The 23,900-nt window shown below is 36.8% G+C and overlaps 7 protein-coding genes across 7 annotated transcripts; 4 read left to right on the top strand and 3 right to left on the bottom strand.

Annotated features, from left to right (window-relative positions):
• The first annotated feature begins 334 nt into the window (after positions 1 to 334).
• Positions 335 to 2,011, top strand: LOC148177010 (facilitated trehalose transporter Tret1-like). Its single transcript, XM_088033484.1, has 2 exons — positions 335 to 626; positions 674 to 2,011. Exons 1-2 carry the CDS (start codon positions 585 to 587, stop codon positions 1,991 to 1,993), a joined length of 1,362 nt encoding a protein of 453 aa, XP_087889610.1. The 5' UTR covers positions 335 to 584; the 3' UTR covers positions 1,994 to 2,011.
• Positions 2,012 to 2,512: 501 nt separating this feature from the next.
• Elp5 (Elongator complex protein 5) lies at positions 2,513 to 3,727 on the bottom strand. The gene is made up of 5 exons (XM_088033485.1): positions 3,643 to 3,727; positions 3,271 to 3,585; positions 3,067 to 3,224; positions 2,841 to 3,019; positions 2,513 to 2,791 (listed from the first exon to the last, which is right to left on the bottom strand). Exons 1-5 carry the CDS (start codon positions 3,695 to 3,697, stop codon positions 2,707 to 2,709), a joined length of 792 nt encoding a protein of 263 aa, XP_087889611.1. The 5' UTR covers positions 3,698 to 3,727; the 3' UTR covers positions 2,513 to 2,706.
• A 204-nt stretch (positions 3,728 to 3,931) lies between these two features.
• lt (vacuolar protein sorting-associated protein light) lies at positions 3,932 to 8,894 on the top strand. Its single transcript, XM_088033483.1, has 12 exons — positions 3,932 to 4,031; positions 4,093 to 4,218; positions 4,262 to 4,743; positions 4,922 to 5,401; positions 5,448 to 5,660; positions 5,708 to 5,804; positions 5,870 to 6,048; positions 6,095 to 6,281; positions 6,398 to 6,725; positions 6,773 to 6,909; positions 6,956 to 7,223; positions 8,803 to 8,894. Exons 1-11 carry the CDS (start codon positions 4,011 to 4,013, stop codon positions 7,214 to 7,216), a joined length of 2,511 nt encoding a protein of 836 aa, XP_087889609.1. The 5' UTR covers positions 3,932 to 4,010; the 3' UTR covers positions 7,217 to 7,223; positions 8,803 to 8,894.
• Positions 7,652 to 9,494, bottom strand: LOC148177007 (ciliogenesis-associated TTC17-interacting protein-like). Its single transcript, XM_088033487.1, has 5 exons — positions 9,149 to 9,494; positions 8,783 to 9,065; positions 8,504 to 8,744; positions 8,177 to 8,458; positions 7,652 to 8,128 (listed from the first exon to the last, which is right to left on the bottom strand). The coding sequence occupies exons 1-5, from the start codon at positions 9,447 to 9,449 to the stop codon at positions 7,895 to 7,897; spliced, it is 1,341 nt and encodes a 446-aa protein (XP_087889613.1). The 5' UTR covers positions 9,450 to 9,494; the 3' UTR covers positions 7,652 to 7,894.
• A 394-nt stretch (positions 9,495 to 9,888) lies between these two features.
• Prosbeta3 (proteasome subunit beta type-3) lies at positions 9,889 to 10,941 on the top strand. The gene is made up of 3 exons (XM_088033486.1): positions 9,889 to 10,061; positions 10,173 to 10,738; positions 10,791 to 10,941. The coding sequence occupies exons 1-3, from the start codon at positions 10,059 to 10,061 to the stop codon at positions 10,837 to 10,839; spliced, it is 618 nt and encodes a 205-aa protein (XP_087889612.1). The 5' UTR covers positions 9,889 to 10,058; the 3' UTR covers positions 10,840 to 10,941.
• A 5,951-nt stretch (positions 10,942 to 16,892) lies between these two features.
• Positions 16,893 to 18,863, top strand: LOC148177005 (protein Fer3-like). The gene is made up of 4 exons (XM_088032732.1): positions 16,893 to 17,427; positions 17,480 to 17,615; positions 18,401 to 18,591; positions 18,639 to 18,863. Exons 1-4 carry the CDS (start codon positions 17,380 to 17,382, stop codon positions 18,804 to 18,806), a joined length of 543 nt encoding a protein of 180 aa, XP_087888858.1. The 5' UTR covers positions 16,893 to 17,379; the 3' UTR covers positions 18,807 to 18,863.
• Positions 18,864 to 21,656: 2,793 nt separating this feature from the next.
• LOC148177004 (uncharacterized) lies at positions 21,657 to 22,750 on the bottom strand. Its single transcript, XM_088032484.1, has 2 exons — positions 22,621 to 22,750; positions 21,657 to 22,474 (listed from the first exon to the last, which is right to left on the bottom strand). Exon 2 carries the CDS (start codon positions 22,464 to 22,466, stop codon positions 21,747 to 21,749), a length of 720 nt encoding a protein of 239 aa, XP_087888610.1. The 5' UTR covers positions 22,467 to 22,474; positions 22,621 to 22,750; the 3' UTR covers positions 21,657 to 21,746.
• Between the last annotated feature and the right edge of the window lie 1,150 nt (positions 22,751 to 23,900).

The raw sequence follows: 23,900 nt of genomic DNA, 5'->3' as shown, positions 1-23,900 counted from the left end.
TTTTCATTTCGATTCTAATAAATAATTGTACGACATTTTTACGATTTCTTTACGACATTTTTATAATCGGGGTAAGGATATAAAATTAATTATTGCATTCCTTGGTGCATGTTGAATTTAAAGTGAGCAGTTGTTGCGACATCTAGGGAGGATTAGCGCAAACGAGAAGCACTTAAAAGTAGAAACCTGTAAATTTAAAAAAAAAATAAAAAATACAACAAAAATATAAAAGTTATCAAAATATTGAAATTTGTATAATTATGGTGTATTTCCATGATTAAAAGTATTTTGTGCTTTTTTAGTCACGACTTCAAATACTTGAAATTATTTAAATTTTTTGGAACTGAGCCCATGGTAATTACGTGGTGTAATGATAATAATAATACTAGTGGACGATGCCATAAAAACCGAAATTTTCACACAATTTTCCACTTTTTAATCTGTCCCACTTAAATCAACTGTTTGCTCAACATCTGCACGATCATAATCCAAAACGCACCAACAATACGCCATAAATTACCACCGATTAAGTCTAATCAACGGACAATTAAAACTCTGCCGAAGTCACCGAAACCTTCACGACCATGAAACCGTTTCACACGCGTTTCTCGCCGCCTCTTCGCCAAGTAAGTTTTTTTTTCACAACTAAAAACCAAAAACTAACCGCTCGTAGACCTTCGTGGCGTTGGGTCCAATTCTCATCACCACGAGCCTTGGAATGACGGAAGGGTATTCGGCCATCCTGCTCCCCCAGCTCGATACAACCGAAGAAACCGCTTCTTGGATCGCTTCCATGGCCGCGTTACCCATGGCCCTGGGTTGTATTATCGGAGGGTTCTTAATGGAGAAAATCGGGAGGAAAACCACTCACATCGTGACGTGTTTTCCGTGCGTTGGAGGATGGATGGTACTGTATTTCGCGAACGATATTACCATGATCTTGGTGGGGAGGTTCTTGACGGGGTTCTGTGTGGGGTTGTTGGGGCCACCGACTGGTGTGTATATGAGTGAGACGTCGGAACCAAAGTACCGAGGGTTCCTTCTGGCGTCCATCAGCTTCGCTATAGCGCTAGGTCTGTTTCTGTCGCATTTGATCGGTACTTTTGTCTCTTGGAGGACTACGGCAATGGCGTGTTGTATCTTCCCTGTTCTTTGCGTGGTGCTTATGGTATTCACACCTGAGTCTCCCACATGGTTGGCAAAAGTGGGACGGATCGACGATGCGAAAGAAGCCTTCAAATGGTGTCGTGGTGAGGGCGAAGAAGCTAACAAAGAACTCCAAGTTACTATAGAGCGAGCCTCTTTACACTGTGATGATCGGACCTTCAAGGATACTTTGAAAGATATGGCGAAACGGGAGTTCGTCAAACCTCTCATTATTATAGTCCTCTTCTTCATCACCTGCCAGTGGTCAGGCCTCAATGCCATCACCTTCTACTCCGTGTCCATCATCCAACAGACTCTTTCTGGAAATTTCGACGAGTACCTCGCCATGTTAGTCATTGACGCCATTCGGGTCTTCATGTCACTCCTCGCTTGTATCCTCCTCAAAAAACTCGGAAGAAGACCTTTGGCCATCATCAGCGGCATCGGCACCTTCGTCTCGCTCTTCGTGTTGAGTTCTTTTACTTTCGCCGTCAAGTTTTATCCGGCGATCTCAGCGTATACTTTCGTACCGTTGATTTCTTTGACCACTTATGTTAGTTTTATAACAATTGGGTTTGTGCCGCTACCATGGACTATGATGGGTGAAGTGTTCCCATTGGCTAGTAGAGGGATAGGAAGTGGGATCTCTGCGTTATCGGCATATGTTGCCTTCTTTTCGGTGGTTAAAACAACGCCGGAAATGTTTTCAAAGTTTGGGCCTGAAGGGACTTTTTTTATTTATGGAATGTTGGCACTTAGTGGGACCATCGTTTTGATTTTGTTTTTGCCGGAAACGAAAGACAAGGCGCTGTACCAAATCGAAGATAATTTCAAGAGGGTGAAATAAAAGGCTTAGTAAATTATAGTATTAGGTACTTCTTTAAATTGATAACCAAATGAATTACAAAAAACGCAATTTTGGCTGTTCCAAGGGCTCTCCTCGGTGCGGAGGTCTGAGGAGTTCAAACTTTCAAATTTTTTTCTTCACGCTCCGCAGTCAAACTAGTCAAAATTGGGTCAGAAATGTGTCAAACATGTCGACCGACAACGTTAGACTGCAAATTGTTATTTTTTTGGCCAGAAATTGCGAAGAAAGTAGAAATTTTTGTCGCGCTAGGGGTGATTTTGACTGTTTATAAAAACCGGGGAAAAGTAAGAAAAAATACAGAAAAAGCTTCAAACTCACCCAAAATGGACAATTGCAGATAAGAACTCACTGCATTAGGTCACAAATGCACAAAATTTCCGAAAAAAAATGAACACAAAAAACGGCACTTTCAAAACTGTCATTGGTCACAGCACCCTTTATTTTTGTTGGTGAAATAAAAATTCGGAAAACTAAATGGCACTTAAAAAAAGCATGAAATTTCCTTAAACAAGTGTATTATAAACTATTTACATAACACAACAAGAACAGTTGCAGAATTTTAAATTATTAGCATCCAACCGTTTGAAAGTGTGCTGTTTTAGGGAATTTCATCGTTCGATCAGGTTAGGTTGGCGCACCTGTTTTTAGTTTGAAATGTAAAAATGACAGTTTTTGTTTTTTTTTGACGAAAACTAAATATCCAGATCATCGTCAGGGTCTTCTTCATCCCAGTCATCGATATCATCAAAAGCGTAGTGAATATCCGCGTCATTTTCCCTGAAAAAAAACTCGTTTTATTGAGGTTAAGGGGGCTGCATGGTCTCACTTTGGTAGGTATGGCAAGACCAGGTTCTGTCGCGACTCCTTGTCTTTTTCAGACAGTCCGATTTTGAACGTGGTGATCTTCTCTGGATCCACATGGAAAGTCTCCTGGATCCTATCTTTATCCAGTTTTTTAATGGGCTCTGTGATGAAGTTGCCGTTGTCAAACCTGTACTGCTCAATCTGGAATTGTAAAAAGTGAGGAAAAGGCGTTACAGAGGCTTTCCAACCTGTTTTATAATTTTTCTGTGGCTCTTTTTGTATGTATAGAGGACTCTGTTTGCCTCCAACTCCAGATAAAGCGACGCCAAGTGCTCGAAATACTGCACGACTTTATCTTTGTCTTCTAAAACGTCCATGTGCAGAACTGTGACAATTTGTTGGATATCTACAAAAAAACTGTAACACAGCCCCCTTGGTGGCTTGAAACTGACTTTTTTTATTCTTCAGCTCCGTGAAAATCTTGTACGCTTCTGGCAGTCCATATCGATATAGAACGTGGACGAGGGAATCCACCACAACCACGCAATTATCCCCCAAATTGGAAATCACAGTCATAAAGTCATCAGAGTTTTGGATCCAGTTGCGCGCATCGCTGGTAAAATCATGACTGACGCTCCTATGGTGCTTGTTTTTAACCCCATTGAAGCTTCCTTCGAAAACAAAAAAATGGGTGACATAATCTTGGCGCTTCTCGTGATTTCTGAGCAAAAACTGTAAAATTTCGCCTCCTTTGGCTGTTATACAATCTGAGGGTGAAAAAAAGAATGACGAATTTTTAAAAAAGGCACAAATCAAGTTTTTACCTTCAATTAAGACGAATTTTGTGTAGGGCAGTGTATTTAAATGCGTCGTCAACATTTCGAACGAAAATGCTGCGTACTTCGAAAAGTTAGGTTATGTTACGTTTGGTTGTACTTTAGTGAAGTTTTTTGTGGTGGCAATGTTAAAAAGAGGCACAGTCATAAGTCCGAAACCCCCTTCAAATGTTGGAACGGCCCAACAAGGAGTGCCTTGTCCACAAATTGAAGAAAAAGATTTGTTGATATTCTCATTTAGGGACTTTCACTTTGTTCCCACTCTTTGACATATGTCAACGAGTGAACTGTCACTTGTCACCTGTCAGTGACTCATGCCCAAAAAATGAAAATATCTCCCGACAACAACAAAAACAATGTCTGAGCCCAGCGTTAACGTAAGTCTCCTCTTTTTCCGAATCCCCCAGTTCAAACTTCTTTAACTTTGAGGTTATGTAGGACACCAGCGACACCGAGAGTCTCGAGGATGAAATCGAGCCCAAACTCAAATACGTGCGCCTTTCCAATGACCTCCAGAACATCCTTTTAACGTCCTCAGCCACCTGCATCGGAGTGCATTCCAAAGTACGTACCCCCATCATCCATACTGTCATAAATCTCTCTTTAGTTTGTCTGCATAGGCTCTCACTGGGGCGTCATCCACCTCCTCGACCACCAAGGCAACAGCATCAAAAGCAAAGAATTGCGCCCCCACACAGTCGGAGTGAACCAAATTTGCATTGACGGCAGCGGGGAGTACATAGCGACGTGCTCTGATGACGGCAAAGTGTTCATTCATGGGCTCTTCTCAAAAGATAACAGTCTCCATCTGAACGTGGGGCGACTCGTCAAAACTGTAGCTCTAGATCCGTTGTATTATAAGCATGGGGCGAATCGCCGGTTCATAACAGGAGACGACAAGTTGACGTTGTATGAGCGCACGTTTTTGGGGAGTCTCAAGCCGACGGTGCTATGCGAGAGCGAGGGACTCGTGAGGAGTCTTTGTTGGGGGGAGAATTTCATCGCGTGGAGCAGCAACATCGGAGTGCGGGTGTACGATATCACGGCGAGGTGCTCCCTGGGGCTCATCAAGTGGGAGGAGCATCCCGGGTAAGGTGTTAAGAATGGTGGAGGCGCCGGGTTAGATCAAACCGCGATTTTTGATTGTTACATCGAAATTTTGACCATTACGTCGAAATGATGTCGTTTTATCGAAATTATGGGCAAACTACATCGAAATTTTGACCACGAACATCGAAATTATGGATTCTTTCAATTTTTTTTTCAGAATCTCCATCGACAAATTCCGCTGCAATCTCCGTTGGGCTGACAGTCGCACGCTCCTGATTGGCTGGGTGGACACAGTGCGCGTCTGTGTGATTCGTCGACGGAGCAACTACGAACTGGCCAATAGAGACTTGCCTGAGTACCTCGTTGACCCGGTTTCCACCTTTCAAACTGAGTTTTACATCAGTGGGATTGCCCCTCTAGACCACCAGCTAGTTCTTCTAGGTTTTCCGAAGGAGCTCGACGAAAACCAGAAGTCTTTACGTCCTCAATTGTACATAGTTGAATATAGAGATAACGATTACTCAGATGTTTGTACCGATAGTCTATCGCTTCGAGGCTACGAGGAGTATACAGTTAATGATTATCATTTGGACGTTTTGATCGACGAAAATCGTTTTTTTATCGTTGCGCCGAGGGATGTTGTCATAGCTAGTCCGTACGATTTAGATGATAGGATTCAGTGGTTTATACAGCATAGGTGAGTTTGGGGGGTTGGCAGTACTGGTTTTATCACAGTTTTGCAGCAAATTCGAGGATGCTTTGGATATTTTAATGCAAAATGATAGTCGACATATACACAGACACACGGTGCAATCAGTTGGGATTGACTATTTAGATCATTTATTGAGTAGGGAAATGTACGACGCCGCGGGGAAGCTGTGCATGAAGATTTTCGGAAAAGATGCGGCGACATGGGAAGATCAGATCTACAAGTTTGCAACCGTGCATCAACTGAGGTTGGTAGCACTGATTTTAGAACACTTGATTAAAAATTCGGCTTCAGGTCTGTCAGTCCCTACATTCCACGTACCTTAGATTCCAAGCTGAATCCACACATTTACGAGATGATTTTATACGAGTTTCTCAAGTTGGACGCCAAGGTACGAAAATACAGTGGTACCAACATATTTCAAATTTCAACGGCTAAATTCTCTTGGGTTTTTAGGGTTTCCTCAGTCTCGTCAAAGAATGGAATCCAAAGCTTTACAACGTATCAGCTGTGATAAATGCCGTCTTGGAGCACCTTTTAGTTTGTGAAACCGACAAAAATATTTACCTGGAGGCGTTGGCTATACTTTACAGTTTCCTGCAACGTTACGACAAAAGTCTCTCCATGTACCTAAAGTAGGTGTAAAAGAAACAAAAGAAAAAAACTAAATTTGAGTTCTAGACTAAAGCACAAAGACGTGTTCACACTCATCCAAAAACACAACTTGTATGGTGTAATCCACGACATGCTCATCGACCTCATGGAATTAGACCACAAACAAACAATAGCTCTACTTTTAGAAAAAAACACGATCGCGACGGATAAGATCGTGGACAAGCTCAGGCCCACAGAACTGCACTTATATAGGGTAAAAATGCGCAATTTGTGGTTGAAGTAGGCTGCGGACAAACAAAATTATGACGTCACGTTTCCATGGCCTACTCTCCTCACATTTTTTTTTGCGCAACTAACCGGTCCGACCAGTTTTTAGACGAGTACGACAAGAAAAACCCTAAGGGGAAGTATCACAGAGAGTTGGTTAAACTGTACGCGATTTTCGCTCGCGAAAAGTTGCTCCCCTTCCTAAAAAAGTCTGATCATTACCCGATCCAGGAGGCGCTGGACATTTGCAAAAAAGAGAAGTTTTACCCGGAAATGGTGTATTTGTTAGGTCGAATGGGCAACATCGAGGAGGCCCTGGATCTTATCATAAACGAGCTCAAGGACATGCAACAAGCAATTTCGTTTTGTCAAGAACACGATGACCCCGATCTGTGGGATCAACTGGTCAATCACTCTTTGGACAAGCCTGGTATATCAACGAACTGTCACGTTCACGACTGATTGTTTTTTTGACAGAATTCATCACGTTCTTGCTTCAAAGTATTGGGACGTACGTGGATCCGACAGTTCTGGTCCAGAAAATCAAAAATGGGATGGCAGTGCCGGGTCTAAAGCACTCACTCGTGAAAATGCTCTATCAATACAACCTACATGTAAGTGTCCGCCATGGTGGGTGCCATCTTGACCGCCATTTTGTAGGTTTCCGTACAAGAAGGTTGTAAGAAAATTCTAGTCTCGGACTACTTCAATCTTTTGCGCAAACTAGTGCGGACGCAGCAAAAGGGACTCTCCGTTTCTGACGAGATGGTTTGTGGGGCCTGCCATCGTATGGTCATCGAAAAAGATCCTTCTAGAGTTAGCAACATGACGGTCTTCAACTGTAAACACGCCTTCCACGAACAATGCATGCCGAAAAATGTCACTAGGTGCGGCATTTGTTACCCCTTAGATAGCCAATAAAGAACAAGTAAGTTACATCGAAATTATGAGGGAATTTCATCGAGTTCTTGGCCCTCTATTTCGAAATTTTATTTCCACTTTAAATAATTTAGACGTATTTCCACCGAGAGCCAACAATAATAACTAAGTTATTATACATTGAAATTGTAACATCCAAAATCGAATTTTTCATACTTGCATCGCAATCATAAGGAAATTACATCGAGTTTTTGACTGCCTGCTTTGAAATTTTATTTCCACGTACAGTAAGTTAGATATGTTTCCAAAACTCGGGAAACAATGTACCCAAAACATGTTACTTGCTGCGACATTTGTTACCCCTTAGATAGCCCATAAAAACAAATAAGTTACATCGAAATTATGACATCCAACATCGAATTTTTCGTACTTATATCGAAATTCTGGGAGAATTACATCGAGTTTTTGACCGCCTGCTTTGAAATTTTATTTCCACGTACAGTAAGTTAGATATATTTCCAAAACTCGGGAAACAATGCACCCAAAACATGTTACTTGCTGCGACATTTGTTACCCCTTAGATAGCCCATAAAAACAAATAAGTTACATCGAAATTATGACATCCAACATCGAATTTTTCGTACTTATATCGAAATTCTGGGAGAATTACATCGAGTTTTTGACCGCCTGCTTCGAAATTTTATTTCCACGTAAAGTAAGTTAGATATACTTCCAAAACTCGAAGTCCTCGTCGTCTTCGTCCTCGTTGTACGTCGGCTCATAGTACTCACTCAAAGGAAGCAAGGAGGGGGTAAAAGCGAGGAAGTACTTTGCTGTAAACTCAAAAATATCCTCAGGCTTGAGGTGGAGAATTGACTGGAGGTAGTCCGCTAACATGTGTTTGATCTCAGGATGGTCCTGCATGTAGTTTTTACTCAAGTTCTCATAGCGCGTCTAAAAGCACCAAGTTGCGTACACTATTTTTTCCACGACCGTACTCACTTTGGCGTCCAGATACTGTGATAACATCTGAAGATCGTCTTGTCGATTTTCTAGAGGGATGTGCTCAATATCTACAGGTTTCCCCGGTTTTAACACACAGAGTGGGTTTACTTGGAGGAGGTAACCGCACTCGCGCCATTCTTGCTTCAAAATCTGACCATCGAGAGTCAGGAGAGTGATGGAGGTGTGTTTGGTTCCACACTTCTCGATGACGGTCCTGTAGATTTTGCATACGTCGAATTTCTGGTTGTTGACTATGCCGCCGCTGGGGCCTCTACAGTCCTACCACCACAAAATTGTAAAAAATTATGCGAATTTTTAACTTACGTAAATATTGCGACATAAGCTCCCGTCGATGTACAACGTGGGCACTTCGAAACTTCCCACGAATCTCGTGATGGCTAAATACCGCATTAGCACGAAGTTGGAGCCTTCACAGATGAGGTTTTTCGCTTTGTTGTAGCTGTAGAACAAGTCGGTTTTCTTGTCGTGGCGCAAGTAATAGAAGGTACTCTGCGAGCTGACGTAGAGCATCTGTTGGTCGAGGGCGTCCTCCAGTTGGAGATACCTTTAAAAGTTGAGTTATGTGTGTTTTTTGCTACTTACTCCCGTCTTTTCTCTTCCAGAGTCTGCAAGTCTCTGTCCACCCAGGCCGTGATCCTCGAGCCCCCATTGTACTCCATGAAATCGAGCTGCGACGACAAATGCACGAGGAACTTCGGCAACAAGAAATCGCCTTTATCTTTAGTTTGATGTCCAAGAGGACCCCCGCGTCCTGGTAGGATGTTCAAACACAGCCCCCCTACAGGAGTGGGCGACGCGTTTTTGCCGTCGAAAGTACTTATCAATAAGTTCTCATTAAACGTAATCTGCGTGAAGACGTCATCATCTATAAATGGGCGCTTGTTAACTAATTATTTTTCTAATTCAGTCTGTTTTTTCACAATACGTATGTAGCCACAATAAACTTACCGATGTCAAAGTTCGGGATGACTTGGCCCCATTCCATACAGCCGCTTTTCATTTTCGGTTTTCCTGTCTTCTTGACGCGGCGGGGGGCGGTGGCCCTTCGTACGATGATTTCGGTGATTTCCCGGGCGATTTTCCGAGCCTCGCGCTCGGAGATACTGTGATGGGAAAGAGTTTTCTTTGGGCTCGGGGAGGTCACTGGGGCCCCATTTTGGGTCAATGGGGAGAAGAGAGTGCACGGGCTGGGAAGTGCCTCGGACGTGGAGGGAACGTTCTCATCACGAAGAGGCTCGTCTTTGCTCATTTTGAATTCAGAAAGGTGACTTTGAATTTGACAGGTTGGCGGGGACCTGCATTACCAACCGCGGAAATTTGAATAAAAAACTGTTTAAGGGTAAAATTCGGTCAAAGGTGGATTGGCACCACTGGACAGATTACAAGTTCGCGACTTTATCGACCGTTTGTTTTTGGTACCGCATTAATTGAGTTGAATTAAGTAAAAACTTATCTAAATCTGTGAGAAAAATTGGTAGAAAGATTGCCGAAAACTGGAGTGATGGGTAGGCCGAGCGTGATGCGTTGTTGTTTTTGATTTTGACAGACAGACGCAGGAGTCAGGCTATAATAATGGATAATGCCCCGGTAAGTGCAGTCCATTTTTACCACAAACGTGATTATTTTCTTTGCTTTTTATTGAATCCTTGATTTATGGCCATCGCGGTTGCGAATTTCGCGCATTTTGAATTTCCGTCGTGTGTCGGTAACGTAGTGCGCGTGGTTACCGATCCTACATGACAATTGACAGCTCAGTGACATTTCAAATTCGGTGTTTATAAACCGCAAGTTGTGCATTTTGCCCCCATTCTACCGAATTCTACACTAAATCGCAGCTCTTTTGGTCTGTTTTGTCAAAATGGTAAGTCTCCTCGTTTACCTTCTCCGGTTTCATTGAAAACCTCGCTCTTGTTCAACTTTGAGGTTATGTCAAATGACTCTTCACTTTCTCACTTGAGCCCCCTTTTTGCAGTCGATTCTAGCGTACAACGGTTGCGCCATGGTTGCCATGAAGGGCGACAAATGCGTCTCGATCGCCTCCGACAAGCGTTTTGGTATCCAAGCCCAAACCATCGCCACCAACTTCGAAAAAATCTTCGAAATGGGCCCCCATCTATACGTCGGCCTCCCCGGTCTGGCCACTGATACTCAAACCGTCATGGAGAAACTGCGTTTCCGGAAAAACTTGTACGAATTGAAAGAAAACCGGCTGATGGCCCCAAAAGTCTTCAGCGCAATGTTATCAAATATGTTATATGAGAACAGATTTGGCCCGTTTTTCGTCGAGCCGATTGTGGCCGGTTTGGATCCTGCGACGTACGAACCGTTTATTTGTAACATGGATTTGATTGGGTGCCCAAATCAACCAAATGACTTTGTTGTGGGGGGCACAGCCTCAGCGCAGTTGTTTGGGATGTGTGAAGCATTGTGGGAGCCGCATTTAGGGCCCGAGGAGTTGTTCGAAACTACGTCGCAGGCGTTGATTAATGCCTTTGATAGAGACGCGATTTCAGGTTGGGGGGCTGTCGTATATATCATGTAAGTTTTGTTATTTTAATTTAGGGTTTTGATGGTAACTTTGTTTTTGCAGAGAGAAGGATAAAGTCACAATCAAGAACTTGAAGACACGGATGGATTAATGTGGAGGCGCCGGGGGATTTATTTTATTTTATTTTTTTTTGCATTAAACCTTAATGTTATTTTTAGGTAAAACTTTGATAAATAAATAATATTAAGTAAAACAGCCGTTTTCAGTCTCCCCCTGTGTATTAATATATTAATCTCACCCTCATTCGTCATGACGCAATTTGTCACAATTCCAAATATTATAAATCCCTCGTCAATCTGATTTGTTTTGGATAGGGATATTTAGCTGTTATTAAATATCAACCCCTAAGTTTTCATGCTCACTTATGCACGTGCGCGCTAAACAATAAGGGATGAACTGGAGCCACCCCAGCTATTTCGTCTTGTGACGAGCAATGTGCTCTTAATTACGAAAGTAAAACGTCGAATTTATGACAAAAATTTAGTCGTAACGCGTAGCAGATTGCTGGAATGCTTTAATTTTTAATAAACATGTTCGGAAGCGGAGCGTATGTTGCTTTGTTTTGGCATCATTACTACAATGTATCACAGTTAAAATTAATACAAGCTTTTATCACAGATAATTTTAGCGGTAGAAATTTGAATTTTGTCCGCGCTACCAACCTTATTGCAAACACGGCCTACTGCGTTTTTTTTTAAATAGGCCCATTTTTATATCAATAGAAGTTACTATTTAAAAAATGTTGATTAGATTCAAATTTTTCGTTAAGGCGAGTGCCAAGACTCGTCGCTGGTCAGAATTCGAGCTGAGCTGTCACATCGGGAAGGTTGTCAAGCGGTACCTCTGTTTACAACACCCCTTACTGTGCTATCGTAAAGTGATTGTAAAATGATAAATGCTTATTTTGCCTCTGTCTGGTAGAAATACTTCTTCATGGGTAAAATAATATGAATCAAAAAAATGTATTTTAAAATTGTAAGTACATTAGTACGTTGTTCAAAAAATAATTTAACTAGTCAAATAATAAATAGATTAAAGTATTATTTAATATTAGAATGCCAAACAGAAATTTTCTAAAAAAAACTAAACTTATCTGTTTTATGTTTAATTTTATTTGTTTTCAAATAGATACGTATTTGGTAAGAAGGTATACTCAAAAGATATAAAATTCATAGTATAATAATGTGTATAATATGTACATGTTAGTAAGTATTTATAAGAAAAGTGGTATTTACATAATAGGTACTTATTTACAATATTGACAATTAACTAATACATAGGTAATACAAACTCAATGACGGCAGATCGGAATAGACAATCTTTGTTTCCTAGAGTCAATTAATTCCAGCAACATGTGATAAAAATAAAACTTAATCAATTTTGGTTCCATTTTTTTTTCCAAAAAGTTGTGTCTTCATAAATATATTCATATTTCATATCACTTTCTTGTCCAAACCAAACACCCAGAATACACATTTTTTTTCGTGTTATTCTTAACTGCCCTTGGATTTGGTAATACCAATTATGATTTGAATTTACAATGTATGTTCCATTTTTTTCTAGTTACCAGAAGTCAACCTTTTTATTCTCCCAAAAAAAATTTATATTGTTCTCAAAGGAACAAGATTTAGTGGGTTTTTCAGTAAAAGTGAAAGAAATTGTCATCACCTAGTAAAACTCCGGTCAGTTTCTTAGATAAACTCTAATCCAATATTGCAAATATCAGGTAAATTGCATCCGGTCAGGTCGCTCCATAGAGTCATACCATTCAAAACAATTTTGTTTCATTCAACATTTTTTATTCATTGATGAACTTTTAAATTCTAGTGAAATAAGAAAAAAATAAACATAAATAATAAAATATGTAATAAGAAAAATAATAATAAATTATTATTTTATTAAATTTCATTTTCTAAATTTTACGTCCAACACCGTGAAATAGTCGAGAAATTAATTCGTGTGTCATTGAAAGACTTTAGTTGAAAACATGACTATAAAGTAAATGAATTTTCATACTACATAGTTGTTTCTATAATTTCATACATCAAGCATTATGAAACTTCGTTGTGCTTTTACTTATTAGCACTTTTAATAACGCTCTTCTAATTGTAACCATTTTATTATCCTCTGTGCGAAACAAGCAGGTAAAAATTTTAGAAGAAATCCCTTGATTTACAACTTCCAAAGCTGGTCAAGAAACCGCAAATGAGGGTTCGGTTATAAATCACCATAGTCGTAAATTATCTGCAAAGCTCAGAGCTTCGATTGAAAAATTTTTAGTTTATCTCACTCATAACTAGACCAATTTTAATGATATCGATTTAAATTTAGCGGGAAAGTGATTTTGAAAGTATTCTTTACTAATTCTAAATTTAAAAATTCACAAAAATCGGACATAAACTTCTATTCGTAAAACTACCCCTAAATTATCGAATTTTCAAGTCCTTTAACTTTTAAATTAAATGTTTTTTCCAATGTTTGATTCTTAGTTTTAGAAGAAAATATGAATACAAGCAGTTGAGAATAAGAACGAAACTGATACATGAAAAAATAAGCGAAATATTTAGACGATACTTTACATGGGATTCTCCATAAGAAAAATGTCTTGGCACTCGCCTTAAGGTACTAAGCTTTGGTTTATTTTAAGTGTACTTAATAACTCATGTTGATTTTCAATGAAATTTCGAAAAAATCGAAATGTGAATTGACAAGTTAAAATTTGGTGAAAGGCCTTGGAATTATCTTCTAAGCGACTTTTTCTTATTAACGTTTATAAATACATACCCCTAAAACAAAGCAAAAAATTAAAAAAAAAACAATTAATTAAATAGTTGATAGTTATTTAAAACACGAGTTTAAAAAGTCATTCTTTAGGTATAACACAAATGGGTGGTTTAAAACACGAGCTTTCAAGTATCATTTGTAAAAGCCACGAATGCTATGAAGAGACTTTTTAAACAAGTATTTTGCAACGTTTCATCCACGTTTGTTTAAAATTTTTAATTGTTAAAAGTAGTTAATCAGGAATTATCTGTCAGGAAAAAATGTCAAAATAAATAAAATTTGACAGTTGATTTACCGTATCTAAGTAAAAATTGTACCTGTAGGCAGGGTTTACTAAACGGCTACTTTTTGAATTCAAATCTATTCGTTCTATACTTTTTGCACGATTGTACACTACCGCTCAAAAGTATTTGCCCACTTAAAAATATTATTAATTCTTTTGCGATTTCGCGGTTATTTCTGCTGATTCTGTGGTAAGCGATAATCACTGCAAGCGTTTTCACACCTAACTTAACTTTCTTCACCATTTCTGTACAAAACTGTCACAATTTTTTTGAGAAAAACTTGAAGAACAATAAACTTCCGCAACCAAAAATTAAAGAAGTTTTGTTGTCAAACACCTTCGCGATATTAAAAAAGCGGTAAACGTCAATCAACACTTTCGCTTTTAGATTTATAGACTGATGGATTGTGAAAATATGTGAAACGATAACTTTTTCAAAAATTCTAAAAGTACATTAAAAACAAAAAAATTGATATTTTCTAAAAAATCAAAAAAAGAAAAAACTGCTGTTAGCATCGATAGAATATATAATCATGAAAACAAAAAACGCCAAACAAAAGCGGAGGAAAGAAATTATTTTGGAGTTACTTAAAAAAATGTTAGTGGGCAAATACTTTTGGGAGTGTACATAAAAATTGTTTTTTTTTTAAATTGTCATTGTCTGGGCACCTACAACATCACTTTTTCAAAATGTCTAACAAGTTTATATTAATTTTGACACAATAAAAATTGTAAAATTTATTATTTTTTAAATGCAGTACTTGTATTTTTTATGTATACAAGGAGTCTCACTGCAAATATTTTTTTATACAGTGTGACTATAGGGCAATGACTAATTAAAGACAGAAAACTATGTAGCTTGGAATCCGGAATAATTATTTTGTTTTTTTTTTCGTTTTATTTATACACAGTTTTGAAATCATCCAAATGAATCTATTTAATTCAATTTTAAATTTTGCGAAAATCTAAGTAGTTTTTCTAACAAATGAATAATTTGTCACTGAAACCAGTGGTGTCGATAAGAGGAAAAAAATTGCGACACTTTTACATTATTTTTCAATTGTTTTTTCACTCTTAGGTAATTATGAAACAAAGTCATGGCTTACCTATTTTTTTTAATGATTGTACGGTAGTAGTGACATATGATACAGTATTAGGGGTGTTTAAGCGTGTAATGGGATTAAGGGGTGTCCTTATTGAGTGGGGCTTATTTAGATTTGGTGGGTTGACACGGAGATAGGGATTTTGTTAATTAAAAGTTGGGGGTGGGGAGAATTTTTGTTTCTTCAATGTTTTGGTTTACACGATTTACTGGAGTTTCGATGACAATTAATATAATAATAGACCTCATCCGATTGCATCGATATGAATCAGAATGCGAGTTTTTAGTTTTACATGTTTCAAAAATTTGTACAAAATAATTACTCACAATAAACTTTTGAATCGACTTTTTTACACACTGTTTTAGCTTTTGTTAAATGTTGCGATATACAGGGTCCGGCAACATTTGTGTCCACCCCTAAAATCGTCTATAATTTTAAAGATAAAATTTTGAAAATTTGACGCTCAATAGTTGATAAAGCTCTAGAAGCTGATGCAAAAATTTGTTTTTTTATCACGGTTTGTTTGACGTCACAACGCCTAAGAAGTATCATTTCACGCGATTTTTTAATTTTTGCGGAAATATTCGCGAATTCAATTTGTAACACAAATATTTGAATTTTTATTTTAAATCTAATGCAAATTGCGTTTAAAACTTGCAAAAAAAACGCTGTTTTATCAAGTTAGTTTACTACGTTTACACCATAATTTCATAAGTCACTTCATTCACGTGTATTAAGGTCAATTTTGATTACCTTGGACATGTTGCACTTTTTGAACATTAGAAATCGTTAATTAACATCGACAAAGCGACAATTTCACCAAGTAAGGCTTTTGTACAATCGAAAGAGAACCAAAGGATAGATGTCATTTGTGACACAAGATGCTGACAGTTGGGTGTAAACGTAGTTCCCAATTTTGACGTAATGAAATTGGAAACAAACTTGATAAAACAGCTTTTTTTTTTCAAATTTTAAATTCAATTTGCTTTAAATCTAAAATGACAATTAAGATATTTTTAACACATTTATACTGAAAAACAATTAAATTATGGGTTGAATTTACAAACACTCACAATTACCTAAAAATTGTGATAAAAAACAAAGTTTTGCGTCTGTTTTTAGAGCCTTGCCGACTTTGAGCGTATGCAAATTTTCAAAATTTAAGTCGATTTTGGGGGTGGACACAAGTGTTGCCGGACCTTGTATAGTTTCGTTTTTTTAACTAGTTTAAAAACCAAAAATTCAATAAAAACTACGAAACCATCTTCTTCACCTGCTTTGCTATTATTACCTAGTTATACAATTTGTTTTCGTTATTTCGAATTACATATTTGTGAATAATCTTGAATTTTTAAAAATTTATATTTTTGTAGAATGAACAAAATTTAACATTTTTTATGGTCTTTTTAAAGTTTTCCAGTTAATTTTCAGTTTAAAACTGCAACAAACTACGAAAGCACAGTCAAAAATGATTATTTTTTTCAATAAATTGACTTTGTTGTTTAGTTTCCAATTTTTTGTTTTCTAAAACGCTAACATAAAACAATTCTGAACATCAAAGTTCGGGGTGTAAAAAGTAGGTACCTTGAAGCAAAAAAATTTCTGCATTTCCAAAATTTTCAATTTTTTCTCATGATACTTAGCAGTTTTAATTACACACCTATTAAACAAGCTTGGCGTTTGAGATTTTTGGGCCGCATTATGCATTACGAACAAAAACTTGTTAATTTTTTGGTTCCTTTTTTGAATTATTAAATTAAACAATTTGTTTTATTTTTTTAACAATTTTTAAAAAATTCCAAAGTTAAAAAAGCACAGCCAATTTACATCTAAGAACAATATTAAATAACTAGTTTTCGTTTTTCATATTTTCAAAAGTTCGATGAAACATGTTTAAAATTAAAATTTATTGTATTTTAAGTAATTTGTGATTGCTTCGGAACATTTCATTTGATTATATTTGTTTTACATTTTTTTACTATGAAATTCCCAAAATTTTTGTATTTACAGCATAATTTTGCAAACTTATTTTGCGCTTTATTTTGACTATTTTCGAAAAAACTTTGCGTTCAAACCGACAAAATTTTCAATCCCTTTCGCTGTTGATTTTTGTCTCCAAAAATCACGCACCCAATTCACCCCCAGCACCCTCGTACTTTCCCCCAAAACTCGAAAATACAACAAAATTTAATCTCACAGAACGTCAATAATCCGCCGAAATTCCGCTCGCCCCTACCGCCCCCACCATAAAGCCGAGAATCGCAACCCCAACTCGCGACATCTTGCAACTCTCTCATTGGTCAGAACTCCAATAAAACCACCCCTGAATCAATCCACCAATCATATTCTCCACCCCCGGACTTCCCGAAGTCAACACTATCAAAATAATTCTGGAATTTGAGCGGACAAGTCGAAAGGCTGAAAAATAAAATCAGTGAAAATCTTTCAGTGATTCAGTGAAATGAAAATGTCGTTTTCTAGTGACCATGGACCGTGGGAAGCCAACAATGTAAGTAAAAAAGTGATAATAAATAATTGGTGATTAAATTTTTTGGGGGCAGGGGGGCGAGTTTCCCAACTACCCCAACGAAATTGGGGGCTACGGGGGACTATGGGACCCCCATCATTGTCTCGGGGGACAAAACCCGCCTCTGGGGGCCTACCCGGATATTCTCACCGCCTTCAACTCTGAATTAGGTAAATTTTAGTGGTATTTACTAAATCTGGAATTTTTACATGGATTTTTTATTAATATCGATTTTGCCAAAAAAACATCGATTTTTAATACATATATTTTTATTTTCGATCAATCATTAAAAATCGATAATTGAGGTTTCGATGTATGTATTTTATTTTACACTCTTGATTTTGGTGATATTTATAAAGAAGACTGGAATTTAATTTAAGGGTGTTATTTTTTAGAATTTCGTTTATTCTTATTAATCTGGGATTTATTTTTTTTATAATTTATTTACTTATTATTTTGTTTATTACTTAAAGTTTTTATTAATTTTTGTTTTTCTCTTATTTACTTATTATTTTGTTGCTTTATTAAGAATTTTATTTATTTTTGTTTTTCACAATAAATTATGCTATAGTTTATCCGGTGAGAGATTGGGAGATTTTGACAGTTGACATATAGGTTGGTAGCAAATTATGCTACAAAATACACTAAAAACACTAAATTCCTACGCGAAATGGGTTGACAAGGTTGTCAGTAACTGGGGTTATTTTGTTATTTTAAACTTCGCGCGTATGGTACACTTTTTATTTCGTAGATTTAGTGACTTTTCTGTCATTCAAACTCTCACTGTACAAACTATATTGAGTTTTTTATTCCTATTTTTCAAAATCGATGTATTGGAGATCGATGTAATTGTGTTCTTGTTGAAATTGAGTTCAACATCGATTTTTTTTACTCGATGTTCCCAGATTTAGTATTTAGTGTTGTGAGAGTGTAAAAAGCGTTTTACCGCACGCAGTGTGGCCCCGCCAACAATGCGGATCTTTGGTCGGCAACCGCTTGTCTCGCAACGGTTCCCAGAACGGAAGTCAATCGCAGAAGAAGCCTCGACGAAGAGTGGCCACTTTGGCCCAAAGACGCGCTGCCAACATCCGCGAACGCAGGAGGATGTTCAATTTGAACGAGGCGTTCGATAAACTTCGAAGAAAAGTAAGAAGAAAGAAGTAAAATTATCTTTAATAATGAAGATTTTGTAGGTTCCTACGTTCGCGTATGAGAAACGGCTGTCGAGGATTGAAACTCTGCGGCTGGCGATTACTTATATTAGTTTTATGGCGGAACTATTGCACGGGCATCCTCCAGATCATAAAAATGCTGACATGTATCCGCAGAGGGAATATATTCCTTATGGGTTGATCAATTGAAGATTGCGGATCAAAAAAGGTGAAACGTTGAGTGCTTCCAAGAAGTCTTCCATTTTTGTTGGTCTGTTTTGTATGTGGTTGTGAATAATAATAAGAGTAAGAGAAGAAGCGGTTTAATCATTTCTTCATTCATCTTTCTTTTATCGTAATTTTATGCTTTTTGCTTTTTGTGGTCAATTCTGTTGTTTCCTCTTCCCCTTTATACAATTACAATCTATTTCTTCAATGATCTTCATTTTGTTCCACCTTTTTGTGGATTTATCTTCCTTTTTCAAGATGACTGTTTCAGCGAATTCCATCGTAATTTCTTCCCCAAAAAAAATTTTTATAAAGTGAAGAAAACTAAAATAAATTTTTTCGCCGATCTTGATTTTTTTTTCATCTTTTTGTGGATTTTCTTTCCTTTCTTCAAGATAACTGTTTCTTATATGGCTAATTCGATTATGTTTCCTTCCCCAAAAAAGAATTTTTGTGGAGTGAAGAAAATTGCAATAAATACAATAAATTTCTTCACTGTTCATTTTATTTTATTTTTTGGGGACTTTTCTTTCATTGTTTTAAGATAACTTTTCTCATATTGCCAATTTCATCGTTTTTTCTTCCCCAAAAAAAAAATCTGTAGAGTGAAGAAAATTATATTACGTTTCTTCACTATTCTTCAATTTCTTTTATCTTTTTGTAGTCATTTCTTCCATTATTTCAAGATAAGTGTTTCTTATGCGGCCAGTTCCATTATTTTTCCTTCCCCAAAAAAGAATTTTTGTAAAGTGAAAAAAATTAGAATATTTTTTTCTTCGATCTTCATTTTATTTCATCTTTTTGTAGATTTTTCTTTCCTTTCTTCAAGATGACTGTTTTTTATAAGGCCAATTCCATCGTTGTTCCTTACCCAAAAGAAAATGACAATATTGCTTTAACAATCTTCATTTTCTACCGCCGTTTTATTTATCTACCGCAGGGCTTATCTTTACTTTTTTTAAGATAAGTTTTCTTACGATCAATTATAGTGATCTTCTCAAGAAGAAAATTTCTGTAGAATTAAGAAAATTAAAATTCATTTCTTCACTAATCTTTACTTTTTATTCTGTTTTTCTGTTTTTTTTTTCACTTGTAAATTTTGTGTAAAGTGAAGAAAATTTTAAATAATTACATCCTCCATTTTCATTTTCTTCTGGCATATTTTAGACTTTTCTTAATTTTTACAAGAGAACTGTTTTCTTTTTACGATCAATTCACTACTTTTTTCCCACAAAAGAAAATTTCAACGCATTTGTTCACTGCTCTTCAATTTCATTCGCTGCTTTTTAGGACTTTTCTTCACTTTCTTCAATCAAAATACCTGTTTTCTTTACGGTTAATTCCATTGTCACTTCTTTCCCAAAAAATTCTGTAGAGTGAGGAAAATTATAATTCGTTTCTTCATTGATCTTCACTTTCTTTCATCGTTTTTCGTTCAATTTTACTACTTTCTTCAAATCACGTAAGTGTTTCCTTAACCATAAATTTTATTGGTTTTCTTCCGCCGTTTTCTTTCTGTAGAGTGATACATTTCTTCACTGATCTTGATTTCCTTCCACCGTTTTTCTAGATTTTTCTTCATTTTCTTCATGGTAAGTTGGTTCTTTCGACTGGCAGATACTGAATATTTTGTTACTTTTATGATGACGAAATACCTAATGAAAAAAATGATTAAAAGTAATTAAATGTGTTTTGGGTAATTCGTTCAAATTCGAAAACAGCGATGAAGTAAATTGACGTTGATCCAAGAGAAGCCAAGAAAATTTCAAACAGCAATTTTTTCTTCAATATTCTTCAATTTCTTCAGTGAATTTTTGAGTTTTGTGTCACTTTCGTCAACACATTTGATTCATATCTTTCCGAAAAATCGCAGTTTTTTGTTGATGAACAAAAGAAGAAAGTTGTAAAAATGCCAAAATAGAAGAAACGAAATGTGAAAACATAATCGAAAATATTTCAATTTTTAACACTGAAATTGAAGGCCAAGGGAGAGAAAACAAATTATTTTGAAAAATAAAATACGCTTCTTCATTTAACTTCAGTTACTGTATCCGATTTTTTGACAAATTCTTCATTATCTACAGAATTATTTTTAAACGCAGAATTAATTGGTCTGGTACTCTTTTATAGGCAAATTTATAAAAACGAAAAAGAAGAAAGTACATATTATATTGTCAAAGAAGAAGAAAGGAAGTAAATCTGAAGATATACGTAAGATATTTACTCAAATTTAATCTCTGCGAACATGTAAATTAACAATGAAGAATAGGAAATCAAGAAATTTTTTAAAACTGTTTCTTCACTGATCTTCACTTGGTTTAAGTCGTTTTTTCTTTGTATTTGAGTTTTTTTTAACTTATTCGCTTCGATTTTTCATAAATATCAGTGTTTTTCTGCTAAAGAAAAAAAAAGAATAAATTTGTAAAATTGTCAAAACTGAAATATGAAAATAGGAAAAAGATGAAGAAATAATTGATTTTTATATTGTCGACGCTTAAAATTGACAGCTAACAACGTGAATTCAAGTTGCCATCGAAGCATTTGTTTACTTCTGCACTTGTCCTGAATTGTCTTCAGAAATTTTCTGATCTATTCTTCAGTATTCTTCGTTTGTTTGAGGGAATTTTTTGAGTTTTGATTCACTTCATTTCTTTAACAAATATCACAAGAAAAAAAATTGTTGTGAAATTGTCAAAATAGAAGAAATGAAGCAAAATGTGACGGAATTATTTCAAATTGAAATTACAAACTCCGATGAGGTAGAAAAAAAACTATCGACTATTAAAGAATAATTTAAAAAACAGATTTATTTCTTCACGTGTCTTCATTTTTGAAGAAAAAGTATTAAAAAAATTACGATATTCTTAACAAAACAAAAAAATATAAAAGAAGAATTTTTCTTCAGAAATCTTTGACGCCATTTCACTTATTTGCTAATTTTTCCAAGATCTCAATAATTTCCCTATTCTGCTTCAACTTCTCCTCAACCAACTGGTTCCTCATCTTCATCAACCCACACATCTCCTTAAACCTCTCAACTTTCATCTCGCTACTCTTCTTCAGGAACTTCTTCAAAAATTCCCCTTCGTCATCATTTTCCTTCTTCCTCTTTCTCGCTACTTTCGGTATCCACTCCTCTTCATCATCACTATCCTGCTTCTCCCCTCCAACCATCCTCTTCAACTCCACCAACACCTCCGAACTAACATTCTTCTGATAATTGTGACTCAAATGAAGAAACTTCTGAGCACACTTCGGCCCATCCACATCAAACCCCGCCAACCTCATCTCATCCGCGAGCTCTCCCCAAAGCTGACTCTTCAAACTAAAAGCATCCTTAAACCTAGACGCGTACTTCTCCGAATTCCGGAGTTTGAAAAGAAGAAGAGTTGCAGCACTGTCTGTTTCTGACGGGCGTCCCTTCCTACACCAAACGGAAATGAGAGGAAGAGGAACTCTTTTCACCACAATACGTCGAAGACTCGGATCTTTCGCAAACAAGAAATGGAACTGACCGGATTTAGCCGCTCTGTTGATATAATCGGCCAAGTAGCGGTCGTCGTCGTTCAGGCGCTTGATCGTGGGGGCGTCGGCGGTGATGGTCACCAACTGCTCATTCAACAAGAACTGGATGGCTTCCATGATGGCGGCTGCGAAAAAATTAGGTTAGGACAGAACAGACGCCATGTTATGACGTCATGGAAAAGCAGTGACGTCACCAGTTAAGGAATTTAGTCAAGTGGGTTAGTACAGACCGTTTTGACTGAAATTGCGTAAAAATTGCTAAATCACTTACGTTTTAGTAACAAACTTTAAAAGATCGTTTTAATTTTGGTAAAATTATGACTGTCACTTTCACCGCTGTTTGTTTGAAATTGTTTGTGGTCGCCATAGCAACGCGTGTTACCATTGGTGTTATCAACGCATTATCGCGTTGCCATGGTTACGAAAAATTACAAGAATTAGGTTGGCAACGCGTCACTAGACAAACAAATTTGTTATTCCAGGAAGAACTGCGATTTGCGGGGACTCGATAAGACTTCATTTAGTCAATCGATCGCAAAATGAATCTCATCCGCTCGTTTTTCGCTGCAATTTTGTTTTTAATTCTGTTTTCTGGTGGAAAAATGGAAATAACTAAAGTGCAGCCAAGTACGCAACCGGTGCCCATTCAGGGGGCTGCTATCATAAAGGTCCCTTGCATGAAGGGGTACAAGAGAGTCCACGGGAAATGTCGACAATTGTACAACTTTTAGTCCGGAAATTGGGGATTTTTTCTGTCATTGTGATGTCTGCCAACGTGATGTTTCAAAAATTGTCTGTTTTAAGCTCTGTAATCTCTATTTATGACTAAATTATGTATTTTTTTTAATAAAGTGTAGAAATTTGTAGGTTTTTTTGATCTGAGGCGCTATTTTTAGGTGTTCAGAAAGTGAGGTTATGGCTAGCTAGGTCTGTGCCCCTGTGAATCAGAGGAGGCGCTGCTGGATTGATCGTTGACGTAGCTTAAATAGTTTCGAATTGTCAACAGTTTTATGTCATAAAGGGCCAAATACGTCACTTTTCATACATTTCGTGTGGACAAAAGTGAGGTTATTGTGTCTTTTTTGATTACATTATAGTAACAATGTTTGGTATTGATTAAACACCATGACAAGTTAAAAGTATACGTTTATTTACCAGCAATTCACAAAATACATTATTATACAGTTAAAACCATTTATAGAGATCGTAGTCCTCTTGGCAGCGACACTTATTTTTTCTTCTGCGGAATGTTTTCCTTTTCCAAAATCTCGCACATGTATTTCAAATAAAGTTTCACAAAGGACTCCAGCTTCAAATTGTTTACCTCCAAAATTCTCGAAAAACATGTAGGGCACTTGAATATTTTTTCTCCACAAAATATGCATACAGTGTGTCCCGTTTCGCACAGAAGAGTTCCTTTACTCATTATTTCGTAGCACACAGGGCATTCCAGAAGGCACAACACACTTTCAATGTTTTGAACAAAGTTCATTTTACTGGAGGAATTAAAAACCGGGTGGAAAGTCTGACTTGAAATAAACCCATAAATCT

This window comes from Gnatocerus cornutus, chromosome 3, assembly GCF_029298725.1.
Source record: "Gnatocerus cornutus isolate USDA-ARS CGAHR chromosome 3, icGnaCorn1.1, whole genome shotgun sequence".
In the NCBI taxonomy this organism is placed as follows: Eukaryota; Metazoa; Arthropoda; class Insecta; order Coleoptera; family Tenebrionidae; genus Gnatocerus; species Gnatocerus cornutus.
Note: the sequence above shows the minus strand (reverse complement) of the source record. Positions and strands in the feature narration are given on the sequence as shown.

Coding starts and splice junctions, on each gene's coding strand:
- LOC148177010 (XM_088033484.1), top strand. CDS start 585: ATGAAACCGTTTCACACGCGTTTCTCGCCGCCTCTTCGCCAA. Junction 627..673: donor TCTCGCCGCCTCTTCGCCAA/GTAAGTTTTTTT, acceptor AACCGCTCGTAG/ACCTTCGTGGCGTTGGGTCC.
- Elp5 (XM_088033485.1), bottom strand. CDS start 3,697: ATGTTGACGACGCATTTAAATACACTGCCCTACACAAAATTCGTCTTA. Junction 3,586..3,642: donor AAAATTCGTCTTAATTGAAG/GTAAAAACTTGA, acceptor TTTCACCCTCAG/ATTGTATAACAGCCAAAGGA. Junction 3,225..3,270: donor GGAGCTGAAGAATAAAAAAA/GTCAGTTTCAAG, acceptor GTTTTTTTGTAG/ATATCCAACAAATTGTCACA.
- lt (XM_088033483.1), top strand. CDS start 4,011: ATGTCTGAGCCCAGCGTTAAC. Junction 4,219..4,261: donor GCATCGGAGTGCATTCCAAA/GTACGTACCCCC, acceptor ATCTCTCTTTAG/TTTGTCTGCATAGGCTCTCA. Junction 6,282..6,397: donor CAGAACTGCACTTATATAGG/GTAAAAATGCGC, acceptor CGGTCCGACCAG/TTTTTAGACGAGTACGACAA.
- LOC148177007 (XM_088033487.1), bottom strand. CDS start 9,449: ATGAGCAAAGACGAGCCTCTTCGTGATGAGAACGTTCCCTCCACGTCC. Junction 9,066..9,148: donor CATCCCGAACTTTGACATCG/GTAAGTTTATTG, acceptor GCCCATTTATAG/ATGATGACGTCTTCACGCAG. Junction 8,129..8,176: donor CACAGTATCTGGACGCCAAA/GTGAGTACGGTC, acceptor TGGTGCTTTTAG/ACGCGCTATGAGAACTTGAG.
- Prosbeta3 (XM_088033486.1), top strand. Junction 10,739..10,790: donor GGGGCTGTCGTATATATCAT/GTAAGTTTTGTT, acceptor TTGTTTTTGCAG/AGAGAAGGATAAAGTCACAA.
- LOC148177005 (XM_088032732.1), top strand. CDS start 17,380: ATGAAAATGTCGTTTTCTAGTGACCATGGACCGTGGGAAGCCAACAAT. Junction 17,616..18,400: donor CGCCTTCAACTCTGAATTAG/GTAAATTTTAGT, acceptor TACCGCACGCAG/TGTGGCCCCGCCAACAATGC. Junction 18,592..18,638: donor TCGATAAACTTCGAAGAAAA/GTAAGAAGAAAG, acceptor AAGATTTTGTAG/GTTCCTACGTTCGCGTATGA.
- LOC148177004 (XM_088032484.1), bottom strand. CDS start 22,466: ATGGAAGCCATCCAGTTCTTGTTGAATGAGCAGTTGGTGACCATCACC.